The sequence below is a fragment of the Echiichthys vipera genome (assembly GCF_963691815.1).
Source record: "Echiichthys vipera genome assembly, chromosome: 12".
NCBI classification, from domain to species: Eukaryota; Metazoa; Chordata; class Actinopteri; order Perciformes; family Trachinidae; genus Echiichthys; species Echiichthys vipera.
The window spans coordinates 12,940,707-12,965,749 of NC_139837.1; the positions used below are offsets into that span (position 1 = coordinate 12,940,707).

General features: G+C 39.2%; 1 protein-coding gene across 1 annotated transcript; it reads right to left on the reverse strand.

The window, feature by feature from the left end:
• Positions 1 to 2,557: 2,557 nt before the first annotated feature.
• begain (brain-enriched guanylate kinase-associated) lies at positions 2,558 to 25,043 on the reverse strand (the record flags this gene model as incomplete). The annotated part of the gene is made up of 6 exons (XM_083924695.1): positions 2,558 to 4,093; positions 7,142 to 7,225; positions 9,296 to 9,403; positions 21,511 to 21,577; positions 23,037 to 23,198; positions 24,973 to 25,043. The coding sequence occupies 6 exons, from the start codon at positions 25,041 to 25,043 to the stop codon at positions 2,558 to 2,560; spliced, it is 2,028 nt and encodes a 675-aa protein (XP_083780821.1).

The window sequence follows — 25,043 nt, forward strand, 5'->3', positions numbered from 1 at the left end:
TTGCGGCTTCACAAAGCTGCATACCATTACATTCAATCAGTGTAGGAAATCTGGAAGGAGGAAGAAAACTATCCCACATTATGAACCTGCAGATAAAAACATTTCTAGGATCTTAAGGATTTAAAGTTCTTGAAATATATAATGTAAAACAATATCCCTGGAAGAGCACGATATATTTCCCAACACCCATCTTTATTTAGTAAATAAACAAACATACAGCAAAAATATATAACCATGCATCAGACAGACCAATATGTTGACATTTAGACAGCTGGCCTGTTGTTCTGGAACAGGGCTGGAGGTAGAACAGGACAGAACTGCTTCAGCCTTTTCATTCAGGGTCAAAACTTTCGATAAATATAACATAAACTGAAACTGGATAAAAAATAGCCATAGTGTAATAGCATATATGTGTGTAGTATCTATATCTCTTTTTTATACAATATGTCCACAACAAAAATACATTATACCCACACAGTCCCTGTGTACATTGGTTACATTTTAATTCCAAACCTTTTCAACCCTTTAGATACTTAAACATTGTACCCAATAAGAATATGATTGGAGACTTATTTTGGCCTGTATGATGCATTTTTCACTTTCATAACATGCCAAGGTCAAAATGAAGAGTTTTTAAATCTTAAAAAAACAGCCCTAAGCCAGTTCCCAGATCTGTAGGAATGGGAGTGGTATAAGCACGGCCCTCCAGAAAAATCTATTTGCGACGACTCAAGGGCAAAGCTGAGTTCCCAATATTTATCTTATCCCTTTTGCCATTCCTCTCAGATCTATAGAGCTACGCAGGCAGGAAGAAATCCTTCAAGATCTATCATGCCAAAGGGCGCACAGATGTTGGAACATTGTCATTTGTTCCCATCTACGCTAGTAACAGTAGCAGATGGTAGCTATGATTGTGTGGCAGCAGGTCAACCTCTCTGTAACTCTTTATTTTACATAAGGCAGGGTCTTATAATACTTTTTGTCAGTTCACCAACAGGACAGCATGTCTTTGCCACTTTCTATGTATGCATATATACACACGCTTTATCTGTTTTCACAGTGTTTTCTCTAAAATAGCCTAATTGAGCATGCTGTTTTAAAAACGAAACTGTACATGTTTGTCTTTAATCAGTCGTTTCCTATCACCTTCTCAGTACACTTTTTGTGCATACATTGCAGAACTGCCAGCTTGCCTGGAGAATGTTCCAATTAATCTCTCCTCAAAACAAGAAAATCCAGCACTTTTTTTGTTTTGGTTTGTGCAACTACTGCTAACACTGTTTAAGAGTTTGTATCGGGGTAGACATTTTGCTGTATGTGCCAGATTTCTAGACAGGGATTAGGCCTCATCAGCTTTAACTAAAAAGACATTTCAATGGAGATATCCACTGCAAAACATTCCCTGTCTAAGAACAGACTTAATCCTTATAAAGAAACAGGCCTTGTGTGTGTTTACGTCTGACAGGAAGAGCATACGCTGTAACAGTAGTGTATACATACAGTAACAATACAGCAGATAATACAGTATGTACACAGTTGTTGTAAAGGAGACCATTCTGTCCACTGAACAGGATTAAGGCAATTTCACAAGTGTCCTGGTATGAGGGTTACTACTGCGGAGCCTCATTTTGATACAAAAATAAGAATTCCAGCTGAAAATCTTGCAGTACCATTTCTACTGAATGTTTCCATTTCTTTTGTTATTCACCTGGTAAGGTATGATAATTATATATACAGTATATGCTGTATTTTTGGGGCTATTTTTCAAAAAAATAAAATCAGGGATTTTAGTGTTTCGAAACAAACAATTTAGAAATCTAGCATCAGGAACAAACTCCCCAATCTATAAATATTACATAGCATTTACATAAAATGCTATTTTTTAATTATCTTTTGTCAAGCCAATATGGAAGTGGAAAAAAAAACATAATTTTAAGTACGTGGCATTCACAGATAATGTCCCTATGAGAAACAATTTAGCTGGCAATCATCCACCTTATTTATATGCATTATACAGCATGCATTTTGTTTAAGAAGAAATACAGAATGAATACATCGTTTTAACAGCCTGCAGTCAGCAGGGGCCACTACACATCATTGATAACCTTCCTTCTTCATGTGTAATTAAGTCACACACTTTACCCTATTATCTATACTGTATATATTAGAGCAGGAATTAATGGTCTTTTGCTGGTTTTACTAACAGTACTTAACACCCAAAAAAAGAGCAAATAGCACAGTACGTTCATGTAGCCGGGTCTCTGTTGTATTTCTTACAGAAATTCCCGGTGGCTCTAATTATCATCACTGTGATTGAAACAAAAACAAACCGAATAGCTGGTCTCAGGTAGCTACACCATATCATGACGAACAATACAAAAAGTGTTGCAGACTGCTTGAAACGTGCCTTGGCTAAAAGATACATAAAACAACAACATCTTAATACCCCATAACACCAAGTATTTGTGTGCTGCAGGGAGATTTTGAGACATACAGTACAGTAAGTTAGGAATCATCATCATCATCATGCATAAAATAAAAAGCTCTCTGTCTCTGATCAGTTCAGCAGAGTACCGTACAGCTGGGCCTTGGTCAAACTGTCCTTCCTCGTCAGTCCCGTGCTGCCAAATTTTTGGTATCTTGGAGAGGTCTTCTTTGGGAGTGCGGGGCCGATACTGAGAGCAGAGCTGGAGCTCGGGCGAGGCCGGACACTTGGCCTGGGGCTGGGGTAGTGTTGAAGACTTGAGGCTTCGAGGGAGCTTTGGTGTAAGGACTCAGCTGAGCTGTCTGCACTCAGATTTACGTAGTCCTTCTTGGTGCTGCTTGCCGCCATTGCTCCCCCACTGCTCTCCTTCTCTTTCGAGCTCCCTGAGAGGAATAAACTGCCCTCAGAGTCCTGACTGTCCTCCTTGGCCCTATACAGCACAGACGTTTTCTCCTGCTTACGATGCTCCATGGGTTTCTGACTGCGGCTGGGCGAAGGGGGACCCACAGAAAAACACTGGTCCAGCATGCGGCTGTGGAAGACATCATCTCCTTCTTGGAAGCTGCTGTAGAGAGACCCCTTGACCTTACTGGAGGGGCCCATGGCAAAGTGACGCTCAGAGAAACTGTACGGAGAGACACGCCCTGGGATGTTACCATAGGATGATGAGAACTTGTTGATGTCTTCCACGCTGAGCTGCCTCCAGCGGCTACTAAGGTCATCCTCAGGGACTTGGACGTCACCACGACTGTCCAGAGCTCCTCCACGAGCCTGACCCAGTCCAGTTGTGGACCCCATGCTGTGGGAGGAGGCCAGACGAGGGGTGCTGGAATGGTACGGCTCACTGAAGCATGAAGCCGTCCTTGTGTACGCTGGTGAGGTGCCCTTCTGCGGGCTCCTAGGGATCACCATGTGCTGAATGCTGAGGGACTTGGGGAAGCTTGGGCTGTCTTTGTCATAAGAGGACATGCTTTTGCGCTCATAGTCCCCACCATCTCGCCAGTCCATATAGAGACCCTGGTGGGAAGAGGATAAGGTGCTGCTGGCAGTGCGCCCACAACCACCACTAACTCCTCCCTTCTCGTCCGATGCGAGGCTGAAGCTAGAGTAGGAGCTGGAGGCAGGGAGGCTACCGGTGCCAAAGTCATCGTGGTGATGGAAGGAGGATGGAGGCTCATGGGGGGAGAAACTTCCAGATTGGTAGGCCTCTTCATCTGGGTTGCTGTCAATGGAGTTCTCGGCATGAAGCTGGAGCAGACCGGTGCCATGGAGGTCGACGCTCTGCCTGCGCTCTGTATCTTGCCATCTTTCAGGGCAGTAGAGGGCCGTATCGCTACAGTACAAGTCAGATGTTTTATAAGAAATGCGGCGGTTCAGGTGATCAGTGCTTCCTGATGCAGTAAGAAAGTCTCCATCCTGTGGCTGCGGGCTGGGTGAGCGTGTTACAGGGCAACTGCTTCCCGGTTCGGGCTTTTCCAGGACTTTGGCAATTATGGCTGTGGGCACGGCGTCAGAGTAACTGGAGTGGCACATTGCTATGGTGGCTCCGCTACCTCGATTATGTTTCTCCATGTGGGAACTGATACGTTCCTGGAAATCCAGCGGCAACTAAGACAGACATAAAAGAAAGAGGCTCATTGAAGACTGGAAATAAAAACAAAAATCTACACAGATGTTTTTTTGTAATGGCTGCTGGTCTACAGATTTAGCCAGAAAATATCTCTAAAAAGTAAAGAATTACTCAACAGCCTTTTCTTAATTATCCATACAATCAACTTGAATCTCCTCTTGAAACATGTTCAATGTTTTTGTATCTACACTAAAGGTATTTTTAGAGCCATTCCTCAAGGATCTAAATCTATAGTACTGTCTAAGAACATAATTTATTCTAGCAAAGCTCAAAGTCCAGACCAGTGTATCTCAGAGGAATTGCAGTACTTGGCCTCACTAATGAACTTGTCAGAAATTTGCTGAACACAAGCTTTATTTATTTATATATTTATTTATTTATTTGCTTTAGCCCTTTCCCAAGACAATCCTATTTGTCTTTTTCTACACATGTTTCCTTTCCTTACCTCAACATGGTCATATTAATAGAAACATTAATAAAATAAATATTTATGGGACAAGTATAACTCTCCATATAATTCTGTCCTTCTCTCTGTCATCTGTTTCTTCATCTCCCTTTCTTGGTCTTTCTTCCTCTCTTTCTTTCTAACTCTCAGAAACAGATATATAATCTGTTTGATTGGCTCATATTTGAGAAAACTGTTCCTGTCAATTACTTATTACCAAGACTGGTTTCTTTGTGCCTATTAAAGCTGGTCAGGGTCAGCAGGAAATGTTCTTCTTTTTCTCCTCCTTTTATACTTTCATCTTTCTCCTCTTGGTCCACTGCCTTCACAACTAAAAGTCTTCCATTCCCTCTCTCTCTGTCTTTCTTCTGTCTACCATCAAACACATATCAGTTCCACAGGGAATGACTTAGATTCAAATTAAACTAGTGCTCCGGGTCTCCAGCTGGGAATAGAAAAAAGATAAAATACTGACTTGGCTTTGTTAAGAAATAGAAGCTCGCCTCGGCATAAAATAACCTGCATCTTTTAAGTCTGAGCTATTTTTAGCAGCCGCTGCCTTTCCCAGAGGGAATAGAGATGGAAAGTAGGTGAGGCTGCGGGGGGCTTATAATGATATACAGTGTGGGCTCCAAGTACGCTAGCTCAGCATTAGCTGCTATCTGAGGCAAATCTTAATTAACAGTCACACAGCGTTAATCCACGTGACAGCGTACACGTCTACAGGTCTTGTTCCATTTATTGAAATAAATGGTTTAATGGTTTTGAAAGGGAGTGGCACTTATTATTTTAGTCATTCTAGCAATTCACAGCTACTCTGTGAAAGCTTTTTTATCAAAATACTCCACTTTTAGAAGAGGTTTTACATTTCCATATTTTATAAGCAGGTGGCAGAGCCCCTAGTATTATAGTACAGTATTATTTATTTCAGAGGGTTTTCTGCTACATTGTTACTTGGCCTCATATGACCAATAGATGACAGGTAATGTTAGCAGCTGATGTTAAGAAATCAAACACAGATATTGCTGTATAACGTACGTCACTGAATCAGTTTTCTGACTTTAGGAATATTCTCTTGTGCACTTTTCTTAGCATAACACTATGTTTTTTGCATTTACTAATATCTTATAACTGTCACTTGTGGCAACAGTGAACTGGAAAAGTATCATAGGCTTCCTTTGAGCTAGTAAAATGTAACTTCTTCTTCTTCCTTCTGCACATCTGTCCAAAAACAGCACATACCATCTTTTTTTAAAGGTTTATCAAGTGGAATTGTCCCATTCTATATATACTGTATAAAATATATAATAAAAAATGATAACTCACGAATATTTAATGACGTAAATAGTCAAATGTATTAGTACACTACACACTATTGAATATAGTAGTCAACTACCAGCTCTGTTGGAGAGTAAAACTTTTATTCTTCTGTGCATCAGGTGTCGTCTCAGGCCAAGCTTTCATTCATTCATTATGCACAGCCAGGGTGCAGACAGATGGCACTTCAGACAGCAGACCTTCCTCAGTCTGAGTGAAGAGGCCATGAGCACTGTGCCTCGGTCTTATTGTGAAAACCACTCACCAAGGCTTCTAAGGTACACTGACACAACAGGAACCTCTCTCCATTACAGAAATTATTCATCAAGAACAGTCCATTAGCACACTCATTACTTACAGCATACGTTCAACGGTGGATGATGTAGTTTTATCCTGCAGGCTCAAGGCTAGAACCAGAATTTTAGTAACACTGAGGTTATAGTCTCCCAGATACATCCCACATCCCTAAAATTAGTATAATTAATATTGGATATGTCTTCAGTTAACGGATGAGTTGTATTTTTTGTAAATTTCCCTACATAAGGTTTTAATTGCTGGTTAAAAACCTTCTCCAAACAGCCAGGAGTAAGAGACTGGTGGAGAAATGCTGAGACCTTTAGGTGCTGGGTACCAACTTAAATGTGTCTGCAGTGTTGAGTATCTGAGTAAACTAACTACTCACTTTCAAATACTTGGCCAGTTTCTTGGCTTGTTTACATATTCTTTGATGAGATATTTCCTGATTTAATTAGAAAACCTTTCTAACTTTAGGCTGTTTTTTTATTTATTTATATTTAATGCTGATGCAAAGTCTGATATATTCCATTAACTCAAAAAAGGGGAAAACATCATTAAGGTGTCATATATATATATATATATATATATATATATATATGCCTTTATATGCCTACCCTGACAACATGTTATGAATAAGAATGTTAACTCACCCCAGGTTGCTAAAACCTTTGAATCCCCATAATAAATGCAGAGGATATGACCCTATGTGTCAGTAGCTATAGCCCTAATGAAGCCGCTCAATTTGGACTATTTTACGCCTTCTTCTATTGTGGAGGAAGTACTTCATTAATCATTTGGACTAGTCTTATTTGGAATGTAATTTAACCAAATATAAAATCTTTGCAATTCAAGTTTTTCTTTTCTTTAATGGATTAAACCTAATTTTAAAGCCCAAGTCAGCAGATCTTTTTTTCTTGGAGCACATATTTGAATTCACACATTGTTGCAGCAGTGTTGGGGAGCTCACCTCAGACATCTTGTGTGCTCTGTAGTGGGACTTGGAGCACTGCAGCAGCTGGGCTGCCAGGTTGCAGTCTTTCCTGTACAGATCCTGGAAGAGAGAGAGATTATCCTTAAAATGTAATTCATGCTTTAAAAACATTGTTTATTTTGGCAGCCTGATGGTTCAAGTAAGCTTTTGACCAAGGGATTTTTTTGTTCAAACACCCACTTGGAAAAACACTTTAGATAACAGCCTTCTAATTGTGGTTTAATTATTTCGTAATTATGGGGGACTTCTTGGGGAAGTTATTACTATAGCAACAACAATCTAAAAATAAAATGTATTAATTTACTATGTATGAGGCATAATAAATGAACTATGGGTAAAATGAGAACTGTATAGTATAGCACATAATTAGTAGCACACATAATGGGAAACTACTACTGAATAAGACAATTCATTGATTTAGTGAATGGTCAAATCAAAGGAATAAATGAATCCATTGAAGCTGCTAGAGTTTAATTAGGTAGCACATATTTTTCACCTTGGCTATATTACAAAGAAGCTAGTGCAGCATTATTAATCTTTCTCTTTGCTTTCTGTCTATAATGGATGTTTTTTAAATTTCTACTTCAATTTCAGAACAGAGCAAGGGGAATGCACTTACACAGCATATGCTCAGTTGAATTGTTTTCTGGGTTTTCTGAATGCATGTGTTTGTGTGGGTGGTTTAGCTCACTTTCTTTTCCTCTCCCATCCTCTGTGAAATCCATCCTCTTATAAAGGTCAGTTCTTGCTGCACTGTAGCCTCCCTGTGCCTCTATCACACCACGGCCCTGACAATACTTCCCATAACATCAAAGCTTTCTCTTTGACAGTTTCAACTCCCCCACCAGTTAACAGTGGCTCCTTTTTGAATCACTTATTTCCTTTCTTTGTGTTGCCAGGGGACATTTGGACTCCCTGTAGTTTCTGTGGACATGTCGAATAAACCTTTGAGACCTTGGTGATGTGTTCGTTAACATGAGTTGTGTGGTGTGTTTCTGCTGGGTCAGTCACCAGCTGCTTGTGAGCCAATTTTCTCGTGAGGTCCACCATACCGTATATTTTTCTAATGATTATGTGAATAGTTATAACTATGATCCGGACTGAAAGAGATACAAAACTACTGCAAACAACAAGGCGGCAGATGTTTTGCTTCTCTTTGTGGTCGTTTTGTGTCTCTTTGTGGTCATTTAGCTGCTCGTTTTGCATTTAACTCTGATCATTTTCCATCTTTGTCATTTTGAGTTTCTTTTAGATCATATTGCATCTCTTTCAAGTTGGTTTGATAATCCATCCATGACAATAACCTATTGTATATTGAATGTTATTTTAATCACTTAAGAGTAACACAATTTGAATACATTTTCCTCAAAATTATGATATCATATGTAGTAATTTCAAAGCTTGCTCTCTGGAAGAAATTCCTGCCTCGCTGCTGGGTCTGATGGGACAGTTTCTCCCCCCACTCTAAATTAACCTTGACTCCAATCAGCCTGGTTGGATCGAGGGATTATCAATATACTCTATAACTCATAAGTACTAAAAACCTGCAATAGACCAAAGAGAGAAAATCTAACTTAACCTGGAGCCCCCAGTAGAAACACCAGTAAAATAACTTCAAAGAAAGTCAGGGAACCAGATAGCCACATGCCCCTGAGCTCAGATCCACAAAGCCCTGGCTCCAAATTCTAGCAGCCCTGTGCGGATGCCCATTGATTTCAGTATAATCACTATAAAACACCCAGTGACTTAGAGTTAATTCCTCTGTCTGCCGTGGCTCCTTGAAGTACAAATATCCAGGATGTTGCAGAAAAACAGTGAATGTGAGACTTTTATCAATAGTGGACTTATGGAGAGGGCTGCCAATGCGACAGGAGTAAGTGTTTCCATCAGGGAAAACAGCTTTTTGAAGAGTTGTCAGAGTTGAAGAGGTGCTGAGAAGGTTGGATTACTGAGGCAAGGACAGCAACTGCCACAGGGCCCAGATCTCTATGGTCTTTAATGCCCAAGGCTATCGCTTAATTTGTGGGCTTGAGGGCAAAATTTAATTTTGGCACGTACTCGAATGATGTCTCACGACACAGAAAAAGTTCCGATTTTGTGCAAGTGAGAGTATTTTCTTTGGGTACTCACATTGTCTTCTCTGAGTTTATTGATGGTGATCTTCGCCTCCATGAGGTGATTGTTGAGGAGGATGATTTCCCGGCTGAGGGCTCTCTTTTCTTCTTCATGGTGCTGGGACTGCAGTGTAAGAGAAAGAATCGACAAGGCAGAAGAGAAATTGAAAACAAAATATGTCATAGGTAGATCGAGCAGATGGGGCAGGGGGTTAAAGGAAAAGAAAGTTGAAGAAAGAGTTGTGAGGAGATAACGAGCGAAAGATCAGGAAGCCAAAGTTGGAGGAGCAACAGAAGAAAAATAATATGATAGAAGAGGGGAAGAAAAATGAGAGGAAGAGAGCTGTAAGTCACTATCAGTCTGAAGCCGGTGCCAGCAGCAGGTCTTAATTAAAAGAAGATTACACTTGCCAGCGCTCATATCATATCAATTACTCTGGGAGAAAGAAAAATAGAGGGGGAAGAGAAAAAGGAGAGAGAAATATAAAGGGGGAAAGAGTGAGAAAGACAAATGAAACACTCGTTCCAGTGTCAGTGATTACTGTCAAAGAAATGCAAAATGACATTTTAGCCCCAGTAACAGCAGAGCCTCGCAATGGTGATGTCTACTGGCTGGTCTGTCTTTGTGTCCGCCCACTCAAATCTTGATGACTGTTGGGCACAGTGTCCTGTTGATTGGCACAGACATTCATGAGGATTATTCCTAATGATTCTGGTGGCCCACACCTCTCATCTAGCATCATCAGGTAAACATTTTTACATGGACACATCAAATTAATGAGACAGACTGATTCAATTTAATTTCTGTGCACAGTCTTGCTCTCCAGAGGAGGAACCATTTCCATTTTGAACACCATGAGCTTTCCTCTAGCACCATGAAAAGTCAACTTTGCGGGCAAGATATCTTATAGCCTTATAATAAGAAGACTATATTGAATATTTTGAGTACATTCATTCCCCCAAGGGGGATAAACCAATTGGGATTTCAATAACACCCGGGGTGCTACGACCTGCAAGGCAAGGGTCACGTCGGCAAGCTGAATTCACTCCCAATTAATTTACATATTTCATGAATATTCATACAAATGTCTACTTCTGTTTAACAGAATTTAACCATAACTAATGATCCCTTCAATATAATACCACAATGACATCGCCCGATACCACTAAAATGAAAACACAACAAAGCAAGTTTTAAAAAACAAATCCCACTGAAATGTGTCTATTTAAACATTTTAATGATCTATGTAACAGTTCATAAAAGAAAATTGTCAGTAAGTCAGCCTAAATTATCATTGCAATAATAGAGTGTATGCTAGCAGATGAGCTCGCTAGCAGTAGTGCTGGCCCAGCAATGCTTGTCAGTCACATGACCCTCACCTTGTAGCAATCCACCGAAAGACTCCTTTACAGGATGTAGATTTTCTCACAACTTATTCTTTTGACGTGTTGTAAGCTGTGCCTTAAATTATCAAAAATGTCAGTCATCAGTTTGCTAACTTTTCTGTACACATTTTATACTGTGAGCTGCAGTTAGCATTGCAGCCTCTAGGGGTCAGTAGTGGGTTCAGTTGGTCAAAAAATGGGTTTGGCTTAGTCTCTCTGTGACTCTCACACACTAAGCACCAGCTGACAAATGATACAACTCCGAGCACTCGCTTGGCCTCCCACTCGTCTCTCTTCTAATCTCTCAATGGTGGTGATTGTTTTGAAATACAGAGGTGCAGAGCCAATCTAATAGGTGGCAATTAATGTCAGTTTAAGCAATAGGCCAGCATTGATATTCAGATCCAATTCAGTTAGGAACTCATTAATCAGCTGCCGAGACGTGCAGCTTCCTGGCACTCTTTCTCCCGCTCATGACTCTGGATTTCAGTTCATATTTTCTATGAGGTTGACCACATTAGGGCACTTTAAATCTCAGATATGTGATTGCTCCTAGTCTCTGTCTTTGTTAAAACGATTGGATCAAAGGCCTTTTTTCACTCAGATGTTATACATAAACATAATAGCTTTGTAAATACATGGGTCTCATGCCTTATAAATTCAAGTGGCATAAAACAAAACTGCTTATATAAAGGTATTATGTCAAAAAGGCAACAGCTATTAGTATTATAAAGATAACATACAACATAAGAAGTTAATCCGTATTAATCAAATTTGCACATTTAAAAGGCATTCATTATCTTTGGTGGTGCAACAGATCTTCTTGTAGTGTAACACGTTGATAAAGTGGTTGAAGGAGTATTCAGCTCTTTTAATTGAGTAAAAGTAGCAATAAAGTGTACAAATACTGCAATACAATAGACCTGCATAATTCATTCCCAGGTCCTATGTTCCCCGTTTTGTATGTGACCAGGGAACATAGGTCATATTTTTTTAATGAGGAAATGAGGCAGGTCTATCTCGCCACTCAAACCCCTGAGAGAAGCCGGGTTGCTGATTGGATGTAGCTCTCCGTGGGATGTGACCTGTGGTAGTACAAACGCTACAACAAGACGGCAAAGTAGAGTAGACACTTTTATCTAGTGGTGTAGTAGAACACCGCGCAGAAAATAATTTGCAGTTGGGTTGGATTCTGACCTGTGGTCCTTTGCTGCATGCACTCTCTCTCTCTCTCTCTCTCTCTCTCTCTCTCTCTCTCTCTCTCTCTCTCTCTCTCTCTCTCTCTCTCTCTCTCTCTCTCTCTCTCTCTCTCTCTCTCTCTGTCTCTCTCTCTCTCTCTCTCTCTCTTCCATTCACACACAAACACATACACACACACACCGTACTGCAAGCAGGGTGCAAGTTGCAACTATTATAAATCCTAAATCAAACTGAAAGTATTCTGTATTTAGAGCGACGCCACTGTAACACCGATCAGCTGATCACCAGCAATTTAAAACCCATTCAGAGGGATACGTCACCTCCGGAGTCTTGTAAATCCCTCTCGGGCCTTTTTTTGTAATGGAAAACCAGCCGAGTGAACGGCCATTTGAGAGGGCCACATTTCACCCTAATGGAAACACAACTTATGTTCCTCGCTTTTCCTAAAAAAGTCCTATGTTCCCTGGTCTGTTTTTTTATCCACAATCAGTGCCGAATTCCATGGCAAATAGGCCTAAGTAGACCCTACCCTACCCCCTAACCCAGACCCTAACTCTAACAAAATGCTGAATTAAATCAGCGAAGATATAGGCTTATGCGACCGGGGAACATAGGACCCGGGGAACATAGGGACGACCCCAGTACGGGAAGTTGTAAACACAAATTGACACATTAGCAGTGTTAGCAAATAGTAAACGTTTTAAAAACATCACCACTCATTTGTAGTTGTGTTTAATATTAATATCAATTCTCCTCTTTTAGTTTGGTTTAGTCCTTATTAACTCCTGAAGGAAATATCTGGCTCTTTACCAGAAATGCTCAGCAGCTAGTTGCTACTTAACTTTGTCTGCGTACCATTTAGTGCTGAGCAGGAAGTGTACACAGGGTTGTCAGAGCTTTTGTTTTTGCTGAAAACAGCTGCTTGCTGCGTCTAAAGAATTGTGTTGAACAGAGCAGTGAGAGTAAAGTGCCTTAAAACCAAAACAATGAACTGAAAAACACTAAAGTGCTCTATAGAGCTGAGGTAAAGTTGCGTTATAATTCTATGGGGGGTTCATCGCATCAATTAGATATATTTTTTTTTACATTACACAGTTATTTGATCCAATGTTAAAGTTAAAATATTAATTAATGCAGCTTTTGAAGGATCATGAATTTCCTGGTCAGCTCTCAATTAGCTTTGAGTACAGTGTTTTAAAACTGCTAAGGAATCATGACAAAAACGACAAGAAATAATACCCACATTTTATCAAAGATGTGAAAATATAGCATAGTGCAGCTTTAATATTAGTAAAAATAAAAATACAAAAACTAAACATTGCGCTCATTACCTCCAAAATCCATCATCTTTAATATCTGATTCTTCTTCTGAAATATCTATTAAATGTTTTTTTATTTCAATTTGGGAGTGATTTATATACTGCCAGCTAGAGTGACCTTTAGTGCTGCAAAAAAGTGTGAAACCAGTGTTTTACATTTTTCAAAAATAATCTTTCACTTTGATGCCGGACTAATGGTTTGTCCCTCATTATGCTGACTTTGAAAACTTTCATATATCCAGTAATATCTTAGATATTCTAACATACTGATGCACCACTTGCACATGATGAGAGGGAAAATTAGAAACTGAGTCTACCTACGTATATATTAAAAATGAAACAGAGAGAAAACTTAATAAGCTTAATCCTGAATGATGAACAAGATCTTGTACTGTATACTTTGGAGACAGGGAGGAAGTGTAATTTTAATTACAGCGTTATGGCCAGCGGAAGAATCACAGCTGTGCACACTGATTTTTGCTATCTCCTCTAGTCAAACTGTGTTGGATACACAGGCTGTCACCAAGACAGTCTTATCAGTTGGTGCCACACATATAAGAGAACAGCATCAAGGAAAATTAATATGCAAATTCTAACTATCATATCATATAACGGAGATTGACCCAGTGGAGGAGGAGGGATATTGTTTCTCACCATACAGCAGTTCAGGGACTCACTGCCTGCCTCTTTCTGACCATAAATGTATGCAAGGGTCTTTTAATTACTCAGCAACTAGATGGCCATGACATTTTGAAAACACATTTAATTAATTAATTCATTCATTTCAGCTAACAGATTGGCCAGTTCTCTCCTCTATAATTCAGATGTAATGGAATGAAACAATAACAACAAAACAAAACTCGCAGAGAGGGTTTCAATTATTGATCAGAAGATTTGCTGAATTGAGGGTACAGTTTATAAAAAGGGAAAATTAGATTTTTCTTAGACGCCCCCAATTTATTTTTATGTATTCTGCTGGAGATTCTGCTTCTTCACTGGACAAGAAATGAAGCCTAAATCCCATGAGATGCAATTACTGAAGACTGCGGCTCACGGAGGAGAGCAGAATACTCAACTCCAGTTAAATAGTCATATTTTTGTGGCGGAAAAAGAAAAGAAACCAATGACATTTCCTAACCTCATCAAAGATGATTTTCAAATGGAGACACTAGACGAATCAGATTCTCAATATTCTTAATTAATAATACCCAGAAAAAGTCGGTCACAACCGGAAATCTGTAACGGACTACAACTGATTACTGTCCAGATCATCTTCCCATGTGAAGCTGAAATATTTACTGCTTATAAGCCTACATTTTTTTAACCTGTTACACAAAACCATCTGAGATGCCGTCATTAGAAACTGATAGGGAAAGGGCGGGCAACCCTCAAAACATTTCTGGCAGGTGATTGGATGAACAATCTGTCCATCAAACTTGCCGAAGTCAATCAAAAGAAGAGGGAAAAAACGTATTTTCCATTGAGAAAAGACTTCAGTGCCGTTCTCTTCTCTCAGGGAAGAAAAACTCTCCAGTTCTGATCAAACTGATGCTATTGCAGCATCTAAGCTAACCCCTTTAGGGGACGCCATTGTTGTTTTGTACGAGTGGTCGTGTCGTCGCCACTCAGGAGTAAATAGTGCGATTGTAGGGGACTATTTCAGCCATAAATTAATACACATTTAATGCACTAGAGTGTATTTACGGCAGAAGGACTGTGTATGTGGAAAAAAAAAACAGAGGGGGGAATCAGGACTAAATCTCTGCTGGGTCTCACTATGGTGATGCTCTCCCATATCTAATTCACACTTTTTTATTGAAGAGTTATAATTAACGACGATGGAGTGATAATGTCACTTATTAGTGCACCGCAGGCCGCACATTCATACACAACATGTGTCCCTCACTGTCCCCTGTTCATTTCACATCTTTCACACTGGTAAAAATGTATGCAGCCATTTGCTATTTGGTCATTCTTTTGGGACTCTGCGACATCAAAACAACAATAAATGCTTCTGTAAATCAGGTTTCTATGAGGACTCTGTTCACCAACCACACACTTCTAAATGAGCCGAACACATTCACTATCTAAGGCTTAGATATCCTTTATATTCTCATAGTTCTCCTCTATGGCACCAGCATATATTCCATGTTTCCCTGATGCAGATTTAGATGTCAGGGGCACAAACAATTACTGGTTCGATGTTTTCATGCTTGATAGACTATGCAGCTAAAATGCATTGATCCTGAATCCAATATTATTGATCGTCTTCTGTTTTTTCACAGAGGCGAGGCCAGGTGACAGGTAGAAATTAATTGCGTACCAAGAACTAAGGTAAATCGCGCAACTCCTTGGGGAGACACTTTAATTAGGAATGCAACTGAAGATCAAACTCTATTAGTTAGTTTAACTCTTTTTTAGTTTAGATGTTTATTCATTCTATAAAATATGTTTTATAAATGACATAAAAGATCATGTTTGTCATATCTGGAACAATTTACAACACAGTTATAGATACAAGTTAGTTATAGTTATATTTATTGAATGGCATTGTAAGAAAATATAAGTGTTTATTAATGCATTTGTACTTTGTACTTGTCCTTTTTAATACATATACATTTGTTTGCTGATTACAATGTATCATTAATATGAATCTGCAAACTTATTAGTATCTAAAGTTATCAAATAAATGTAAATAAATTGTACTTGACCAAATGAACCTAGTTACTTTCCACCACTGGATATGAGTTGTAATGCTTTTCATTGCTTATTTCTGAAAGTTTTCATTGCTTCTGTTTCCTGCTTTAAGACCAGATGATTTCTAGGATGATAAATAAACGTTAATCTTCTGATTCTTCTGATTTTTGATGATACACAATATAATGTGATCAATATTTCCTGAATGTTTATACTTGATTCATAACAGTATTGTGTTTAGTGGTGACACTCTCGATGCAGTGGACATTATCCTTATTAGGAGGGCGATCGTTGAGTGAGACCTTGGTTTCCTGCCAGTTCCAGTGCAGTTGTTAGTGTGCTGACCTGCCAAAGGGACTTTCAGCACCGTGGACAGCTCCAGAAGTAATACAGTCCAACATCTTTTAACAGACCTTTGTAAATAACAAGCTAAAATAATATAAATTAATGACCCATTTCATATAAAATAGCCTATTATACAATAAGAAGTATTAGTAGTATTTGTAATTTCATTACTGGTAGTTTATAACAATCTGAATCTTCATCACTTCATCTATTCCAATGCAGTCTTCACTGTATATTTTTGGCAACACGGACAAAGACTACCTGACTAACAATTGTATGCAAATATGTCCTTTCTGCTTGCACCAGCGTCGTCTCAGAAGAGCCTCAAAGATTAATTTGAACCCTCACAGGCACCAAGCTACAGCTAGTCCGTCGCTGACATTGCCAGTTTTATTTCAGCAATGTGATTTTTTCAGGCATTGTTTAATCCATACAAACCGCTTCATCCGCAGCACTGTTTATCTAATGATCAAAATGTAGACGGTTACTCCAATGTCATCACAACGTGCATCTGTCAGTTCTTCCAGGTGTTAATCTTTCGCCTTGCTCTCTATGAAATAGTTTTATTCTTCACTGTTTATTCCGTTGACCTTGTCAGTTCTGTCTTTTTAGAACTTTTAATTACGTGTCTGATTTGATTGGAGCCGCCTTTGTCACTGCCTGCCTGCCTGGACTGTCTTCTACAAAGGGACATATTTCCCCCATGCCAATGCATGACATGACATCAAAAGAAATGGCAATCCCAATGAGCCATGCCTCTAAAAAAATAATTCCCATACTGTCTCCTGCCATGACGACCGATTTGCTACACCAAGGCTCTCTGCTAGTCAGGCAATCCCTTTGAAAAGCCAACACTTTTTTTCAAAACCATTTTCACATGACTAGAATATGATGGCGTGTGTATGTGTGTGTACTGTATAAGAGGAATGATCCACGATTGGAACAAATTTAAGGCTCTCAGTGTATTCCCAATATGACAAAGCAAGATGGATTACATTGGGGCATCACAAATAACAGGCTGCAAATACTACTGTTGTGCATGGTTTCTGAACATACAGTTCATGCCTGGGTTGATTTATTACAATTTCCACACCTCACTGGTCCACCACCATGCATGAGCTGACAGAGAAATTCATTCAGCAAATCTCCATTATATGGTGCAAATCAAAATATAGCCATTCACAGAAGTGTCTGCTTACTTTAAAGGGACAATTCACCCACATTACATATTACTCATAGTGGTATCTTGACTGATCTATCTTTGTTCACTTCTGTATGATTCAGTTCACTATGATTTTGAACATGTGTAGGAAAAAACCTGTATACAGATTTGCTTTGTTTGTTATGTGCATTTTCTACACATTCATATGTATTCTGAATATAACACGAGGCTAAATTCAAAATATATATTTTTTTCTCGAAATATATTTTTGAAAGGGCGAGGGTCATATTATATTCAAGGACTATAAACAATAACGTATTATTCACAACATCTAAGATTTTTTTAAGGTTGAGACGGATAAGCTGTTTCCCCCTGCTTCCAGTGTTTAAGCTCAGCTAAGATAAGCTAACTGACTCCTCCATACTTACTAAATATAATATATAAATACATTTATACAACTACAAGGGCACTTGGAGAACGCATACCTCCGCCATGCCATCCCCTCTCTCACAATGTAAAGGCATTATGAACTTTTTCCAATTATTCTGACACATGAATGCAGCACAAATACCCGCTCACAATCTCACAATGTTAATGAAAGAAAAAGATACTTTGTGTATCTGCCCTTGTGATTCAGATTCCCCCCCAAAATTGAATGGCTCCCTCCTTGGCCCATACTGCACAAATCGCCAAGTATCATAAAATCAAGCAGTTTATCCGTATTGCTGTTGACAGACTGAGAACAAACCAAGCCAAGAACTGACATCAATCCTCTCATCTTACTCTTAGCATCAAAGTAAATAAGCATTTATATCCTGAAATGTCAAATGATTCCGATAAGACATTTGACGTTTTTCATATAAATGGACATAAAAGTTGAATCCTCACTACAGAAATGCCATTTTTTATTCACCCATCAATATTCTAGCAACTTGCTGCTGGTTCACCAATAACTTCACACAGCCTTTTTCCATTAGTGTATGTGCTGGACAGACAAGCCCTATGGATCAAATATCTGATGAGATTATGATCCATTTTAATCAAGAAACTGTAAGTCATGAAGACGGACCTGGCTGTAGTGCTGGCTCATCTTCTGCTCTGATTCTGGCTGCGGGGGGGAAACACACAGGGAACCTCTCAACCTGATGGGATTGGACAGCTGCTGCTGAGGTGACCAGAGCAGCAGTTAGCTGTAATAGTTTTCTAACAGAGGTTGCATGGCAGGTAGGAACAATTACTTTGGACATTGATTGCCCTCCCTGTCTTTGATCATGTAATTTCTTCGAGAGAGATGAGAGAGCTTCTGCTGCTAAAATAGATGTGTTCAAATCGATTATAGTGGATTTCTCATTTCTTAGACAAGAGACAGAGAGCGAGAGAGAAAGAGTGTAAATGTCGTCATCATTCTTGCATTTTCTGGTTTTATTAGACTATAGCTCATCATTATGTCATTTGTTAATTTGTTTTTACTTTATTCGATGATCTGAAGCTTTTGTATTTATCTATATTTTCATCTCTATTGGCTTTAAACTCCAGTGTGGAGCTTTTCCAGTTATACATCCTTTCTTAAGTCTTATCATGTCCCTCATGTGATGTACCCCTTTCCTACCCTCTTTTGTAAAAGAATTTCCCCTCGGGGATGAATAAAGTATAATTAATTGATTGATTTATTCCCAACGTGATTCCAAATACTCATTGATACAATCATTGATTTATTTTTGAGTATGTGGGTGCAGATAACATTACACCATAGTTTCTCAGAGTGCGGCCCCTAGGCCAATGGCGGCCCTCAGAAACATTTTGTGTGGCCCGAACGTGAATGAGGCATTATATTTTAATAATCCATTTCAGTCCTTTTCAAAACTTTCTCTTTCAATAGGTTACATTTAATAAGCTACTTGGCTACAGCATCAAATTGAAATACTATACTTACATTTTCATGAAATACTATACTTACTTTTTATGACCTACTGCACTATGGTTCTTTATGAAAGTGTACGCCAGCCATGGCATGATTTCTTGAAAATAATCAGGAAAAGTCATAGACAAGACTGCCACATTTATGCTGAGAAACAATATGTGGTTTCTGTGACCTATGATTTTGGTTTGATCCAAATCCGATGCTTTGTTCTCATATCTAATTTATTGAAAGCCACTTTCTTGTCTTTACAGTTGGACATTGTAAAATGTGCTGATACGGATTAGATAAACTCTCTACTTATATCTTCCAGTTGGTTGGAAGTTGCAGGTTCCTTATCTTCCCCAGAGCTCCAGACTATTATAAAGAATGAATAGCACAATTAAGGGACCCTAAACAACTAAAACTATGCAGTAAATCGTTTTGAAATAGCTAGATACTTTGTCTTCAGTGCCATTATTCTCTCAGATAAACACATAACAGAATGCTGAAACCTCAAAGAGCTACCCTGATATGGATAGAGAAATACATGAATGGCTATGTGCTGACCCTTACCATTTTTTTCACATCCTGACAAATTTTTACCACTGAAAGAAAAGTCACATTCAGGTTCACATGCCAGCCAGAGCCTGAGTCTATAATCATTTTAAACCAAGATATTTTGTGTTTGTGTGCCTTTATTTTGTAAATGGAGTGGTGCATACCAAATGCTGCTAATTGATTGGCTGTAAAGGTTTAAGAAAAGCCAGAATGGCCCTGTGCCACAAGTTGTGGGAGAGATCCACATGGGGCAAACAAGGGCAAAGAAGGTACCAGAAAGTGTTTGTGGCCAAAGAATGTCCTCATGTAATCATGTCCCTCATCCTTGGCACAGACAGAGGTGCTTTTATCCTTATGAATAACAAAGCGAGTGGATCACCTGAGTGTGAGGGCGCAGTTAATTGCGATATAGACAAGTATCCTAATCTTTCACACACTAATTAGAGTGGAGACGAAGACAAAGCTTGTTATTGGACATCAGGAGATGACAACAAGCATTATCATCTCTTTTTCCATATTCATAAAGTGAAGCTTTTGAGTCTGTTAGTGTGTATGTCTGTGTGTCAAAGTCATATTAAAGTATCTCATAAAGAAGTGCGAAAAAGGTCATAGTATAGTATGTCGTAAAAAATGTCATAAAAAATTCATAGCATAGTTTGTCGTAAAAAAATGTCATAAAAAGTCATAGTTTAGTATTTCGTAAAAAAGTCATAAAAAGTCATAGTATAGTGTGTAGATTACAGAGTCTATCATTAGTACATTATTACAGTGGGTAAAAATAACTCAATTTTAACACCCCTATTTTGTCTTGGAAGTACATAGTGCAGAGCTGAAACACCTGCCAACACGCTTTTTCTTGGCCATCTTCAACAATTGGTATAATCTAAGAGGGAGGGGAAGAAGAAGAATTTCATACAAAAGGTAAGTAATGGTTTCATAGTAACTACAAGATTTAATGTTCTCGAATAAATCATTCCAAGTCAAACTTTGTGTTACAAGCTGTTTAGCTCTGTGTGTTTGCAAGTAGGTGGCTAGGCGCACAAATCATCATCACCTTCATACATCTTTTATGAGAGTCTTTGTGAGAACTCTGTGGTATTTACAGACTCCATCAGGATTCTGCACTTCTTGCTAATATCAATACAATCAACCACAGCGGTCAAGGAAATGGAAAGATGTAGTGACACAGCGGTGAAGCCTGAAGGTCGGAGAAGCTGGGAAGATGCCAGTTTAATACTATTATCCTTTCTAAGGTGAAAGAAGTACTTGCATCATTCACATCAAAGTAAAGTAGTAATACCACTGCAGAAAAATATTCCATTGGGAGTAAATTACCTACATTCAGTACGTAATAACGTAGAAGGGGAATATGCATTAAACATCAAAGCATTACAAAGTCAAATAAATCAAATAAAAAGTAAAAAATGTCCCTCTAAAATGTAGTGGTGTTGAATTAGAAAACTGCATATAAAGGAAACATGCAAGGAAAGTAATTGTACTTCAGGCAGTACTTGAGTAAATGTACATTGTTAAAGACACTTGGGTATTGATCATCAGTCAAGATTTTATGTTTTATGTATCTTAATCAAGTTGTGATTTTGATTTTGAGTTAGTGCTTCATATATTTGATTGCAATCATGATAGTTTCAGCAGGAGCCTCTTACCGTCCTGTGCATCTTGTCCTCCAAATCCTGGTTAATCCTCTGAAGAGCTGCATAGCTACTCTGGATCCTAGAAAGAACAGAAAATAATATTTATGCCTGGCCACAACACATGCTTACTAAAAGAGGATTCTACTTTCCATACAGCTAACCAAGCACCAGTAATCTCTACATAATTGTATGTCAGGGCACTGACAGAGAATCTCAGAGGGATAATCTAAGTACTGACTGAAATTTGGAGAGGATAAAAAAAATCTGCTCACCCAAAACACAGTTACAGGGTTGATGATATGTTTAAGCACCGCAGCAAGAGATACTAAGAGCATATGCATACTTAAAATATATAAATATTTTATGATAGTAAATCAGTAAACATGCATAAGCAGACTTGTAGAACTGATTTTACAGCTGAAGACTGAAGATGTGTATTTGTCTCTCATATTTTTCCTCTTATTTATATTATCACTATGGCTCTTTGGTAGACTTCAAGCAAGTGAGCTTAATGAAAGAGGACATTGACTCTATTCGTAAATAGTTGCTAGTGTTTTATCATGTCACCACTCAGTTAAGTATCACATTTTCACATTAACTCTCAGGCCTAAGAAAGTATTGGTAAACCAGCATTTATGGCTCCATTAACCAGACAGATATGGAGAGTGTGGGCAGTGGAGACAAAAAGCAAGAGCCAAATCATAAAACAAAGACCTGGCAGAGATTTGAGCAGGCACAGATGGAGCAAAGGGAGTAAATGGAAATGAAGGAGAGAGTGGTTTACTGATTGATGGAGAACAAATCAAACCCACCATTATGAGCAGCAACACTCTAGCGTTGTTACCCATTTAAGGAGACTGTAAGGCTGCACTCTCTGTCTTCACCAGTCATGCAGATGGTTACATTTAGGACGAGGTGCCCGGGATCGGTTTGTGCCAATCATATCAGAAAAAAAGCCTGAATTTGTGCAGACTCAGGGTCTGAAAGTACTCTTGGCAAATGCGTCAACCAACCAGGCAGCCATTCTCGCTGACTGAGTTTAAAGTGTATTTAAACAGCATATTGTACTAGCACATTAGTTTATCTATTCAGAGGACAATAGACATAAGGTGAATTGGTGCGTCCAATGTGGCTGAGAAGCTCATCAATACTGGACAATTCTGCAAAGCCCTGGATTACAGTAAATTCATTTTTTTTTTTTTAATTGTTTCGACAATATCTGCAAATGGCAATTACAATATGACTAAGATTGGGGAAAGATTAAAAATAAAGTATGGCTAAGGTTTGGAAGAGCATGGCCTCCTGCACAAAAGTCAGATGCGCTCCAGGGCGCACACCACTTTCTGCACTAAATTTCAGCATTTGGTTGAGGTGTGGAATTGGCCAATATGGCCTTAGTTACGTGGCACTTAACTGTTCATGTTACAGCACCTGAAAACACTCTTCATCTATCACCTAATATCCCCATTGAGTCGGTGGGGAAACAAGTTCATGCATATATAAAAAGGCAAGTTGTCATCACACGTGCGCACACACACCTGCGTAATTTCTCTGTAAATTTCTCCAGTTCCTCCTGGGCACGGCGCAGCTCTGTCTCGAGGTATTGCCGAGTGGAATCAAACTCTGACTCCACCATCTCTAGTTTGTGGGTGGTGTACGACAGGCGCTTACGGAGGTCTTCCTTGTGGTCGTGGAAAGAGCTGAACGTGCAGCAGAGAGAGAGAGAGAGAGAGAGAGTTTAGGGAACAGGAAGACAAAGTTGCAACACTGACGCACTTTCAATGCTGTCAAAATTGGTCAGGTTCATCAAGACAAGTGAAGAGAGGAAGAGAAAACACAGACGGACAGAGATTAAAGGCAACCCAGTAAAAAGTACAGTGTGTAAGTGTTTGTGTGAGAGAGAGGGAAAGGGATGAAGTGTAGCTGAGTGTAATTCAGTTTGGAGTGAGAGAGGTCCCAGGCAGGGGGACGGTAGTGAGGCTGATGGGAAGGAGATGAATGGAGGAGGAATACTAATCATTTCCCATTCACAGGGAGTGGAGCAGAGCTGGGAAAGGAGCTCCCATTGGTGTGATGGTGAATTCCATTACACACCTATCACATCTCTGAAAGAATAGGAAAGGATTTTTTGCCCCCAGACACAGACCATGGGTAATTCATAGAAGAAAATATAGAATGGACCACAGCTTTGTGTCTGAGTAAGCTTAAAAAAAAAGGTTGAGAGAGACAAAATGAGAGTGAGAGAGAGAATGTGAGAGCATGAGGGAGACTCAATAGCATTGTTGCAATACCACCACCGTCAACAGCAACAACATACCAGCCAGGGACAATATTTTGGGTCATTTGATTCAGGTTGGAGTGTTTGGGAAATGGATGGGGATAATGAAAGGCTAGAGACGGGCGTGCAGGGGCTGTGCGCGCTCTTGGGGATTAAGCATTTTGCCAGACTGATGGATACTTGGCTCACAGAGAGGTTTCGATGGTTCAGCGCTGCCAACCAGCAGGCGCACTGAATGCACCTCCAAATCCACCACGGCCCAGAGCCTCAATTAGGAAGCTGCCAGTAAAGGAGGAGAAAATGGTGTCCACAGAAAGACTTATAGACTGTGTTGTCTCAATACGCAGGACGGACAGTCTTTAAAGTCTAGATATTTGGTAGAAGATCTCCGCTGATCAAGCCTTCATCAATCAGTTAGACGTCAGTATATAAGTAGCAAAATAAGCCCATAATCATGGACCCTGACATTAGAATAATAAATAAAGACGTGGCCATGTGCAAAAACAGCACATATCTCACATTTCTGTGTTTGAGTGCATTGTAATGATTGATACCACTGTCATTATCTGTTTGTCAAAAGGCATATTTATCTTCAAATATCACTCTTGCAAAGAAAGCAAATAACTGTCCCGCTAAAAATGTTTGAGAGACTGACAGAAAGATGAGTCACTGAAGAGTTTTATCTATCCAACATGCTGAGGCTCGCAGGTTCAGCCCACTCCGCTTGCTGTTACAACAAAACAAAATCTTTACAACCTCTCTGCTGTCTAACAGCTGCAAGTGATGTTGTAAAATCAGATGGCAAAGGGCCAGATAGCTTTTGTAAGTACATGTGAAAATTGCTCTGGGCTCTTATCACTATGTAATGCCAGTTTAATTAAGTTTGAGCACACAGCCATTGATTATTATTTTAAGGAACAACATTTTTTTTGTGTCCAGATGTATAAGACTGTTGTTGATAAAGTGCAGTGCAGCGTTAACTTGCTGCAATGTAGATGTCAGTTGATACATGACACAGATAGGAAGATGAATGATGGGAATGAATAGACGCCACATTATGTTTTTTAATGACTTTTTAATGGTCATGACCTCCCAATGAGAATCCATTTCCAGTAGTCATAATGAGTGAAATGGATCCTCCAATGATGAGGCTGATGTTTAGAGTTTAAAACACTCACCAGACTGTCTCATCTTACCTTCTTTTCTGACTTTTGCAACCATTTCTCTGTGTTTTGAGGGCAGTTTTGCCAATATATATCTTTTTCAT